At 41.1% G+C, this 11,727-nt stretch overlaps 1 protein-coding gene across 1 annotated transcript; it reads left to right on the top strand.

The window, feature by feature from the left end:
• Positions 1-780: 780 nt before the first annotated feature.
• On the top strand, positions 781-4,356 carry LOC110891087. Its single transcript, XM_022138746.1, has 2 exons — positions 781-1,040; positions 3,264-4,356. Exons 1-2 carry the CDS (start codon positions 781-783, stop codon positions 4,354-4,356), a joined length of 1,353 nt encoding a protein of 450 aa, XP_021994438.1.
• The last annotated feature ends 7,371 nt before the right edge of the window (positions 4,357-11,727 follow it).

Below are 11,727 nucleotides of genomic sequence, written 5' to 3'. Positions count from 1 at the left end.
GAGAAAGCTCCTAATGTCCGAAGACAAAGCATGCACGATACGCGCGACACTTATGGAGAAACAGAAAGCAATTATTTGCAATACACTCATCAGCAGGAAAAGCCAGTCCACAGTCGTTTAGGCCTGCGCAACATAAACGATGAATGGGATAGCTACAATGAAGAAGATGACATGACATATAAGAGAGAAAGCACGGTGTTCAGCAGGTTACCACCAGAACACGAGGCGTACAAACCCCACAAGCGCGCAGGGTACAATCCAAATGCAGAGCATGATTACTCGTTGAGCTATCGCCCAAAAGGCATAGCTGAAAAGTATAAATTCATTAGAGAAATCGCAACAGCCGATATCGACAAAACAAAGCTGCCACATAATGTGGGAAAGTAAAATGGCTTGACAGATCCTGACGACCACCTCCAAGTCTTCAATGGCGCAGGACTAATAGGTGGTTGGACACTACCAACTTGGTGTCATCTTTTCGCACAAACCTTTGTCGGCGCAGCGCGCGTCTGGTTTAACAGCCTGTTAGCAGGAAGAATTAAATCATGGGTCGAATTTCGAGACAAGTTCCTCGCGCACTTCTCCCAGCAACGAAGGCACGTTAGAGATCCAGCTGATTGCTTAAATATATGGAGGAAAGATCATGAAAGCATAGAAGATTTCATTAACGGATACAACAAAGAATGTCTGGAAATCGGAGATGTAGGCGAGAAGATGATGTGCGCACACTGCATGAGGGCAGAAAATGCGATGACCTGATCAAATGGTTGAAAGGAAGAGATGGAGGCCCCAAAGATTGGGACACCTTCATTGAAGCAGTTGACCGGCGATGACAGCCGTCAATATAATCACAGCCAACATGATCGACGCAACAAGAAAGGCAAAGGCCAGTCATGGAAGACATCAGGTTATAGAGAAAGAAGTCCGATAAGAGAAGACGCGCGTGCCACGATCAATCAGATCACTCATCGCAAGGAAGTTAAGAGAGAAAACAGGGAAAAACAGTGGACACCCCTGACAATGACCCCTTCCGAGGTCCTGTAAACCGAGAACCACCAATTCAAACCTCCTTACAGATGCGAAACAAAAGGGGCCAAGACCCAAATCTTTTCTGCGAGTTCCACAAAGATACGGGTCACTTGACTGACGACTATTTTAGCCTAAAGCAAGAGATAGAAAAGAGCTTTGAAAGATGGACGGCTCACCCATCTGGTTAAAGGGGGAAAGCGTGATAATCGCCAAATTCACAGAAGGGAAGAAGGCCCAGACAACAAAAATCTTCGAAAGTTAGAAACTCACATGATCCAAGGGGGTCCATGAAGGTCACGAAAGAACTATAACAAGCGTGCCCAAGATGATTCTTGGCGCGAAAAACAAGTTGTTTTCCCCATGGTGCGAGGAGGCCCAAGAGAGAGAAGACCTATAGTCATTTCTGGTGTGATCAGTCATTACCAGACTAACTACATTTTCATTGATCCAGGGAGCACCGCATATATCATCTACGAACAATGCTTTAATCAATTCGACCAGGATGATAAAGCATGCTTAGAACCAGTAGACTACCTGCTAACTAGTTTCTGCAATGAAGCCGTTTTTCCTCTTGGACAGATATCGTTCCTGGTGCTGCTCTCGGTTGGAAGGAATTCAAGAACCGAAGAAGTCACATTCATGGTATTGCCAGCAAGCTCAAGGTATGATATCCTTTTGGGAAGAGAATCCTAGGGAGATTTTAGTATGATTTGTTCAGGGCCACATTCAGCTGTTGGGTTCCAAACAGAGACAGGGATAACAATAATTTACGCAAGCAAAGAGGTCCTCGCGACTGACGAAATCTAACCAGCAAAAACAAGCAAACCCACACCGCGCGCAGAACCTGAAAACTGGATACTGAACAACAAGTACCCAGAGCAAACTGTCACTTTAGGCCCATCAATATCAAATCTCACACGCACGGCGCTACAAAAGCTATTATTCGAAAACATGGATGTGTTCGCCTGGACACCGGCCGATATGGTCTGCGTTCCATGGCACATAGTAGAATATCGGCTGAACGTTTCCGAAAATGCCAAGCCAGTGGTCCATACGAAGCGTCATCTGGGAGACATAAAGCACGATGCCATGCAAGAATAGATCACAGAGTTACTAAATGCTGGCATCATTAGAGAGGTTCGTTATCAAACCTGGGTAGCCAGCCCAGTCATGGTTCCCAAGGGCAACGGCGGGTGGAGAATGTGTGTGGATTACAAAGATTTGAACAAGGCATGCCCGCGCGATTGCTACGCTTTACCAGAGATTGATGAAAAGATCGATTCACTAGCGTCGTTCAGATGGAAATGTTTCCTTGATTGTTATAAAGGATACCATCAGGTGTAGACGGCTATCCAAGATGAAGATAAAACTGCATTTCGCACACCAAAAAGGTTGTACTGTTATAAAAAGATGCCCTTTGGCTTAAAGAATGCAGGTGCAACTTACCAGTGACTGCTGAATGAAACATTCAGCGACGCTATCGGCAAATGCATAGAATTATACATGGATGACCTGGTCATCATGAGCAAAGAAGAAAGTATGATGCTGCTAAACATTAAAAAAAACATTCGATACATTGCGCGGGGTGAATATCAAGCTAAATCCAGCGAAGTGTTCCTTTGGGATGGAAGAAGGAAAGTTCCTAGGTTTCATCGTTACAAAGGATAGGTTTAAGGTTAATCCTGAAAAGGTGCAAGCAATCGAGCGGATGCCTTCACCATCGACGATAAAAGAAATGTAGAAATTGGTTGGACGGTTAGCAGCAATCAACCATTTCCTCGCCAATCATGCAGCAAAATCTTTTCCATTCATCAAAACCCTCCGCAATTGTGTAAAGAAGAATCAGTTTCAGTGGACTCCGGAAGCCGAGCACGTATTCCGAGAAATGAAGGACTGTCTCATACGATTGCCAACGCTGACAGCACCAATGAAAGGGGAACCCCTAATGATGTACCTGTCAGCATCAGAAAAAACGGTAGGAGCAGTTCTACTGGTGGACCGACAAGGCGTACAAACACCAGTCTATTACGTGTCTCGCACCTTGAATGACCCAGAAACAAGATACGCTATAATGGAAAAGAGGGTCCTCTCATGATCCATGCATCCAGACGACTGCGCAGATACTTTTCTAACCATGTCATTCATGTCCTATTGATTTATAACATCGGCAACATCTATCTGGAAGATTAGAAAAAATGAGTTATAGAGCTGGGAGGCCATATCGTGGTTTGTAGACCAAGGCCAGCGATCAAGGGTCAGGTGTTGGCTGATGTCCTGACAGAGGTACCCGATGATAAAGATAGAGAATGTAAGGTAATGGAGAAGCCTGAAAAGCAATACTCAGAAGAACCATGGTTGATATATACGGATGGCGCATCCATCGAGGATGGTGTAGGGGTGGGACTTAGGTTGGTAAGTCCAGAAAAACATGAGTTCACATACGCCATCCGGTTAGACTTCAATAGCACAAATGATGAAGCTGAATATGAAGCGTTCCTTGCTGGTTTACGGCTAGCAATCAAGATGGGAGTCAAGCAAATCGAAGCGCATGTGGACTCCATGCTCATAGCTGGCCAAATCAGTGGTCAGTATGACGCCAAAGGAGATGTGATGGCACTATACCTAGACCAAGCAAAAAACTTGCTCCAAAACTTCAACTCCTACAAGGTGCATCACATTAACAGGAGCGAGAACAAACCAGCAGATGCACTGAGCAAGCTCGCGTCCACCAGCTTTCAGCATCTGGCCAAAGATGTGCGCATTGAAGTTCTAAGCAATCCATCAGTACCATTAGGAATACTACCCGAAAACAAGGCTGAAGCAAGAAAAATACAGTACAAATCTGAGCATTACCAAATGGCTGATGGCATTCTGTACAGGAAATCCTACCTCGGACCGTTACTGAGATGCGTAGATCTAGAAGACGCAAATTATCTGATCCGAGAAGTACATGAGGGCATTTGTGGCATTCATGCCGGTCCCAGAATGGTGGTAGCAAAGGTAAGGAATGTGGGTTACTACTGGCCCGGAATGCATCTAGATGTAGTCAAGGTTTTGAGAAAATGCAGCGGTTGTCAGAGACATGCTCCAAAAACAATGCGCCCAAAGAATGAGCTGGTCCCCGTGACAACGGCATGGCCGTTCCAGCAATGGGGGATAGATATGGTTGGTCCTTTTCCAGAAGCCCCAGGAGCAGTGAAGTTTATCATAGTCGCAGTAGACTATTTCACGAAATGGGTGGAAGCAAAGGCGTTGGCATCAACCACATCTACTGTGGTGCGAAGGTTCATCTGGGAACAAATAATTTATGGTTTCGGGCTGCTCTGAGAATCATAACTGATAATGGAATTTTGCTGCTGAAGATCTCCAAAATTGGTTCAAGGAGCTAAATATGGAACACACTTTTTCCTCGGTGGCACACCCACAAGGGAATGGTCAGGTCGAGGCAGTTAACAAGAGCATCGTGGACGGTATCTAGGCACGGCTGGGAACGCAGCAAAGAGGATGGGTTGATGAGTTGCCCAGCATACTGTGGGCCCATAGGACTATGCAAAAGACAAGTAACAGGGAAACATGTTGGTCTCTCGGATGGGATCTTCTTCTTCGGAAACTAAGTTGAATCGGATATGATTAATGCGCGGAATTCATTGAATCACACAACAGATATACGAGAACAAATTTCACTCTGAATTACTGTCTGATCTTCTATTGATTGATTGTGAAAGTGTACAAGCTCCTTAGAAAGTACAGACGGACATGAATTTGCCAGAGAGTGATAGTATCAAGAGTTCCAAATGAGCTGATCGAACAGCTATATATAGGCACAATCAGGATAGAGTGGGTGCTGGCCGATCGCTGGACTAGCCGATCGGCTGACATTACTGACCGATCGAACAGCCTATTCGATCGGTTGGGATGTCCGATCGGCTGGGCTAGCCGATCGGCTGGCATATTCAGCACTTAACAAAAAGACGCGCCATATCCTGACTTGCTTTAGAAACAAACATATAAACAACTATACAAAACATGACTACTTGCTGACGGAAGCTACAGACATTATTGTACTAACAGACTCCCCCTCGGATGTAGCTGTAGTTCCTTCCAGCATAGTCTTCAGTTCTTCCTGTTCCGTCTTCTTTCTCTGGCTTTCTGTCTTCTCTTTTCCTCTCTTTCGTCTAACATTCTTCGTCTCTTATGTCTGCCCTCAGTCATCCACCATTTTCTGTATTCTGGGTCACCATCACGCTTTCGTTCCCATTTCGGAATCTTGTTCTCTTCAGATTCAATTGGCATCTGATCTGTTGATGGCACATACCCCAAGTTTCTTTTTCCCAACTCTGCAGCTCTCTTTGCTATCTCTTTAGATCTTTGACTTTGTTTGTATTTCTTTAAGAACTCATCAATTTCTATGTTTCTCCATTTGGTCTTCCAGTATCTTCCAGAATTGATGTCTTTGGCGAAGCAAACATCCACAATCCCTTGATATTGCATAGCTAGAGCTTTGTCTCTCTTCTCATAAATGATCTTGTTTACAAATAGGCAATCAATGTCTTTCTTTGAGCAGTTCACAAGCCACATTGGATCCAAAATACTGATTCTTCGCGATTCTCCAATGGACTTATCATAAAGAGAGATAACTGCTTCTGCTGTAGATTCATTGTATAGCCATCCTTGAAACAAATCATGAAAATCTTGTTCAATGGCTCTGAGCGGCATATTCTTCAGACACTTGGGTGGCTTGACATCCAGAGTTATATCTTTCTTCCCATTCTCCAGGTATGTGACAATTTGCTTTGGAAATTGTGGCTTCCAATCAGGATAGTTATTCTTTGCTTGCAGTTTGATGTAGTTCCACAGATCTTGATCATGTTGACGAACTTCAGGACCATAGTAGAACTGTTTGATGTTCTTTGTTTTCACCAATTCATCCACATCCCACCAAGGTAGAGAAGCAATATCAGATAAGAACTCGAAGTATTGAACGCCTTCTTCTCTCCCCTGATGGCATACACCTTAAGATCTTCAAGGTATCCCCATGAAAGAATATCTCCCCATGATAAGTTTTTGTTGTGAGTGAAGAATTGAAGAGCTCTGAGAGTTTTTCTTTCCTCAGGCATGTTCTTGAACCATTTCTTTCTTTCTTCTGCAAGAATTTCTCTTGGCACAGTTTCAGGAACACCTTCAGTGGAGATCTTTTCAACAATCTTTCTCTTAATCTCGTCTTCATTTTTGTCTTTGAACATTTCTGCGAGTGAGGGAAATGTTGCATCTGTCCCAGCATAATGAAAATCAATTTCATCAACTTCTGAATCTGAAGCATCTTCAACAATAACATCATCATAGTGATCTGCTTCGTATGCATATCTAGGCTCAAAGTCTTTGGCTAGAGACTGAGGAATCTCGTCCTCAATGTCAAACTTAAACTTCCCTTCATCTAATTCCAACTCCTCTAACATTTCAGCCCTTGTTCTTCTAACTTCAACTTCCTCTTCTCGTTGATCATTCAAGTAAATAACAGTTGGGTTTAAGAGGAGTACCTGATCAACATGTTGTTTCCCAGACGATGATGCTTCATTCTATACTTCATCCTCCTTTTCATTGATCTCATCATTCAATAATTCATCTACTTTCTCTTGAACAGCTGGATCTCTGATTAACAATCCTGAAGCACCCTGATCATTGTCATCATCACCTTTATCATCTTTATCATCTGGTTTATCATCAGCTTTATCTTCATCCTCCTCATCTTCATATCCAAATAGCTCAACATCAGAATCATCATCAACGATTTCTCCACGAGCTTTCTTTGCTTTCCTTCGCCTTTCTTTGACTTTCATTTGACGTTCAACTTCTTAAACATTGTAAGGTAAAGGATAAGCATTACCAACGAGTACAAATTGTTGTGTCTTCCATTCTAGTAGCAATACTTCTCTTGCCTTTCTCTTTCTTTGAATAACATTAACCCTTCGAAGAATATTATCAATATCAATAGGTTCAGAAGACTCACCAACAATCATGAAGTCTGGTTCTTGAACTTCTTCAGCTTCAACCATTTCTTCTTCATTTTCAACTATTTCTTGTTCCTTGACTTCTACAACTTCAACCATTTCAATATCTTGTTGTGATGATGAACCACGAATATCAGGTTGACTTGATGATCCACCAGTCTCTTGAGTATCATTAATAACACCTTTGTTTTTCTGAGTAGCTTCTTCAGCTAGACGCCTTTCACGCTCCATTCTTCTTTCTTCAGCTCTTCTCACCTCTATCTCTTCAAATGCAGCATGAATATTCATTTTCAAGTGACTTTCCATAACAGCACATAGCATCTGAAGTTGTTCATCTTTCATTACTTTGTCTGCCTTCATTGCTTCCATTTCAAGCTTGATTGCATTCATTTCATTTGTTGAAGCTTCACTCATTTCACTGAGAAGCTGATTTAGAGTTTGATTCACATCCTCCAGATTCTTTATCTTCACATTTAACGAAGCTATCTCAGCTGACAAAAGTTCAAACAACTTTGAATTATCTTCAGCTTCATTCCTCGCTTTGTTCACCTCTTCATTTTGTTCTAACAACTCTTCTCTCAATTAATCATGAGCCTTCATCAAACGATCAACTTGTTTCTTCAGAATATCACGCTCCAATTCTGTTTTAGCTTTTACTTTCTCCAGCTTGTTGACCTTTTGCAATAACTCTTTTACTGCTTGATCGTTGAACATGTCGAAATGATCTTCAGGCATATCTTCAGTGAATATCCCTGTAGCAGTATCAAACCCATCAAAATCGAAATTAAAACCTGTTTCTTTCTGTTGAGATGATTCGGGGATATCTTGTGGAACATGTTGAGGACTGGCAGGTTTGAATCCGGTGATTTCAACATAATCATCGTCACCAGTTCCTTTTCCAGCTTCAGCTACTGGTTCATCAACTGACTGCACTTCAGGTTCTTTAGGTAGTTCAACACTTGGAGTTTTCTCAGACTCTCGAACCTTCTCTTTCTGAATATGCTTATCTTTCTTTCCTTCCTTTTCTTTTGACGAAGCTACAGCAGATTTCTTTGCCCTGACATTCCTTGGAATAACGCCAGCTTGAACAGCTTTCCTTTTCTTTCTTATTGACTCATCTGGTTCATAAGATCTATCTTCATCATCTGATGTCTTCTTCTTTTTCAAAGGCTTTTTCTTCAACTGAGCCTTTCCTCTCCCAAGAGTAGTTGGATCTAATTCAGACTCAGATTGAGTGGCTTCAGAATCATCACTCGAACTTTCTTGATCTTTATCTTGAACTGTTGATCCTTGAGCTTTCTGAGCTGTTGCTTCCTCATTTCTTTTCCAATAATTCTCAAAGGATTGGCTCAAAATACTAACTCCTTGTTCAATAACCACAGCGGGTTCCAGAACTATTTCATCAACTAATCTTTGCTGTGGAGCTCCAGAAGACCCTACAAAACAGATATAATCAAAGAAGTTAGAAACATTCAAGAATATAAACGATCTAACTGTCTTAAGGCTCCCCCTTTCACTATACCCTTATCTCCATCCTTCGGAATAGAAACTGCAGGGGATGACTTCGGTGTTCTCTTCCGTTTTCCATCTCTCACACACCACCATCTGGTCTTCTTCTCAATCATTTCGCTCATCTTTTTGTCTTCATTGTCGGAATCACTATTGTCATGTCTCCATTTCTTATTCTCAGGAGCAACATACTCTATATCCTTGATTCTGCCTATCATTTGCTTTGTTTTTGCATCAGCTTCTTTAGTGACTCTCAAAATTGTTTCATGTGTAATGTTTCTAACATCCATAACATCACTTCTGATCTTTGGAAGATCCTTGATCTTATCATTTATCAACATCATGACAAATCTAGGATACATGATATACTTATCTCCTTTTGCCAGGCAATTCTCTTTCATATACTCAAATATCACTTGAGAAATGTTATACTTTCTGTTCAATACCAGGCTTGTGACTATGTTCATAATATAATCAGACACTTCATCATAGGCTCCTTTCCTGTGTGACAATGAATGAACCATGCAATGCAGCAAGTATCTATAAGCTTTTGAGAAATTTGTTTTAAGCATCTTTCCATTTAGATGACCTGTAAAACCCATTCTGCACCACAAGCCTTTAGCAAGACGTTCAGACATGATTGTTGGATCATTGTCAGAATCTTGTAAGTCTAGATCTCTCCTAACATCTCCTACACCAAACTCAAACTCCACATCTATGTCTTTTCCAGCTTGGTCCTTCTTTCTCAAGATTGCATGTATCATCTTGTCTGATTCTTCATATCTAGCTGTGTTCCAGAAAGCTCTAACATGCGATTCATAAATAACTGTTTTATCAGATAGAGCCTTGGCTACTCTGCTTTCTCTCAAGAATTTGGCCATCTTTTCAACCACCGTACCATTTGTGTTATCAGAATCAATTGCACAATAAACATTATGGCCTTTATCTGTGTCCTTTCCTCTTCCCTGTAAATATATATAACATCAATAATGTGTACAGGTCTTGATCCTTGAGGATGAAAAAAATGAGAGTTTATGAAAATTTTTCTAACACTTGAAAATTTCACTAACATTGGAGAATCCTATGTGATAGTACTAGAGGGTCGAATGGCTTGTCCGATCGGTTAGCATTGATGTCCGATCGGTTAGCATAGCAATGTAAAAACTGATTAATCGGTTAGTGTATCCGATCGGTTAGCAAGGGTATTCGATCGGCTGGCAAATACTGACCGATCGACTGGCAGGTGCTGTTCGATTGGCTGGCAAATACTGTCCGATCGACTGATATTTCAGCAATGAAGTAACAAGAATGTTGTCCAATCGGCTTGCAATACTGACCAATCGGTTAGCAATGAAAATTACAAATGATGTCCGATTGGTTGTCAGATGCTGTCCGATCGATTAACAATTTGCACAGAAATCAATGTAATGATGATGATGCTGTCCGATCGGCTAGCAATACTGACCGATCGGCTGGCATTTGTGCACAAAATCAATGAAAAGATGAAAATGTTGTCCGATCGGCTTGCAATGCTGACCGATCGACTAGCAATGCTGTCCGATCGGCTAGGCATGCTGACCGATCGGCTAGCATTCGTCTGAACATGATTATCACATAACTATCACAGATATTTCCTATCAAGTGTTGGAACAAATTTTAAGACATGAACTACCTATTCAACAGATTACAATTATTGACACTGCTGTCCGATCGGTTAGGTTAGCCGATCGGCTAACATCTCGTTCAAGAACACACTTATCTACAATCAATACACTTAAAAATTTTCATTCAAATTAACACAAATTGAACATAGATCTATATTCCTAAGATTGTCGCGAGCAAAACCCTATGTTCATCTTTGTCTAACTCGTTCAAAACAGTGTCTAATTTCACATTAAATTCGCCGACTGCCAAACACACATAATCTTAGATCTATCAAGTTAGAGCAAGATTTTACACAAATTGAACTGGTAAACTTGTAGATCTAATCATTCTGATCTTAACCCTATGCTTGGATTTCAACAAAAACTCCAAATCTTTCCTAGATCTAAGATCAAAGCACCGACAGTGAAGAACACGAAGAACATTGTGAAGTTGAACAGATTTGGATGTGTAAAACGTACCTCTGCCATTGAGAATGATGAGAAAACCAACAATCCAATGTAATAATGCAAAGAGAATCAAAAATCAAGAGAAATCAGTGAAAGGTTTTGAGAGAGAATAAGTTAGCCGAACGATTAGGTGAACCATTTGACTGAACTCCGACCGGCTATTTATAGGTGACCTTGAATCGGCTAGGCTAGCCGATCGGCTAGCAAGGCTTGCCGATCAGACAGCTTGTCCAATCCAATTAACCTTTGAATTTCAAACCGTTTGACATTTTGACCTTTTGACTTTATCAGTGTTTGAGAAATCCACTTAAGTATCTAGGTTCAAGTTAATGACCCTAGGTACTTAATTTGCCTACCAAGTTCAACTTAATGACCTTGGTTGTCCTAACGCAAAAACATACTGATGATTTGATCAAGTTTTTCTGAAAATTTACATGTTTCAAATTAATGAACTTGCATTGACTTTGCATTTTCTCTGGTTATTTCAAGATTAGCTCCCAACCCATCTTCCAGTTTAGAACAACTTCCTGCATCTGCATCAGACTGTGAATCTAATGATCAACTCTCTGCTTTGGTTTGTCTAAAATAAAGCAGAAATGGAAAATCTTTTTGGATTTTCATTACAGATTCTAAACTAGAAATGAATTACAGAAACTGAAATACTGAGAATAATGAATGTAAACTATTTACAAACATATTTTTGGTGAGCGTGTTGGGGAATCATATCAGCTACCGACAAGTTACAAGTACCGTTAAGCTTGATAACATTATAAGCATTAACCAGTTCACATCGATTGTCAATATACTGATCCAATTTAAATTTTCATACAAGTTTCAATCTGTTCAGGATACGAATTAGATGAATTAAGAACTTAACCTCATTCATGTGTCCCACCTCTTGAATATACTCCCGTATCCAAATCCCAGTATTCAGTCTTACAGGTGAATATACCACAAATGATATTTGTAAGGGGTTATATGCGAGGGCCGTGAGAGCTCAGGTCGATACTTCCGTATACGCAGAGAGATGACGGCTTCGACTTTTCGGTGTGTCCCCTTTAGAGGATCTT

This window comes from Helianthus annuus, chromosome 2, assembly GCF_002127325.2.
Source record: "Helianthus annuus cultivar XRQ/B chromosome 2, HanXRQr2.0-SUNRISE, whole genome shotgun sequence".
Classification (NCBI taxonomy): Eukaryota; Viridiplantae; Streptophyta; class Magnoliopsida; order Asterales; family Asteraceae; genus Helianthus; species Helianthus annuus.
This window is presented reverse-complemented; position numbering and strand designations above follow the sequence as displayed.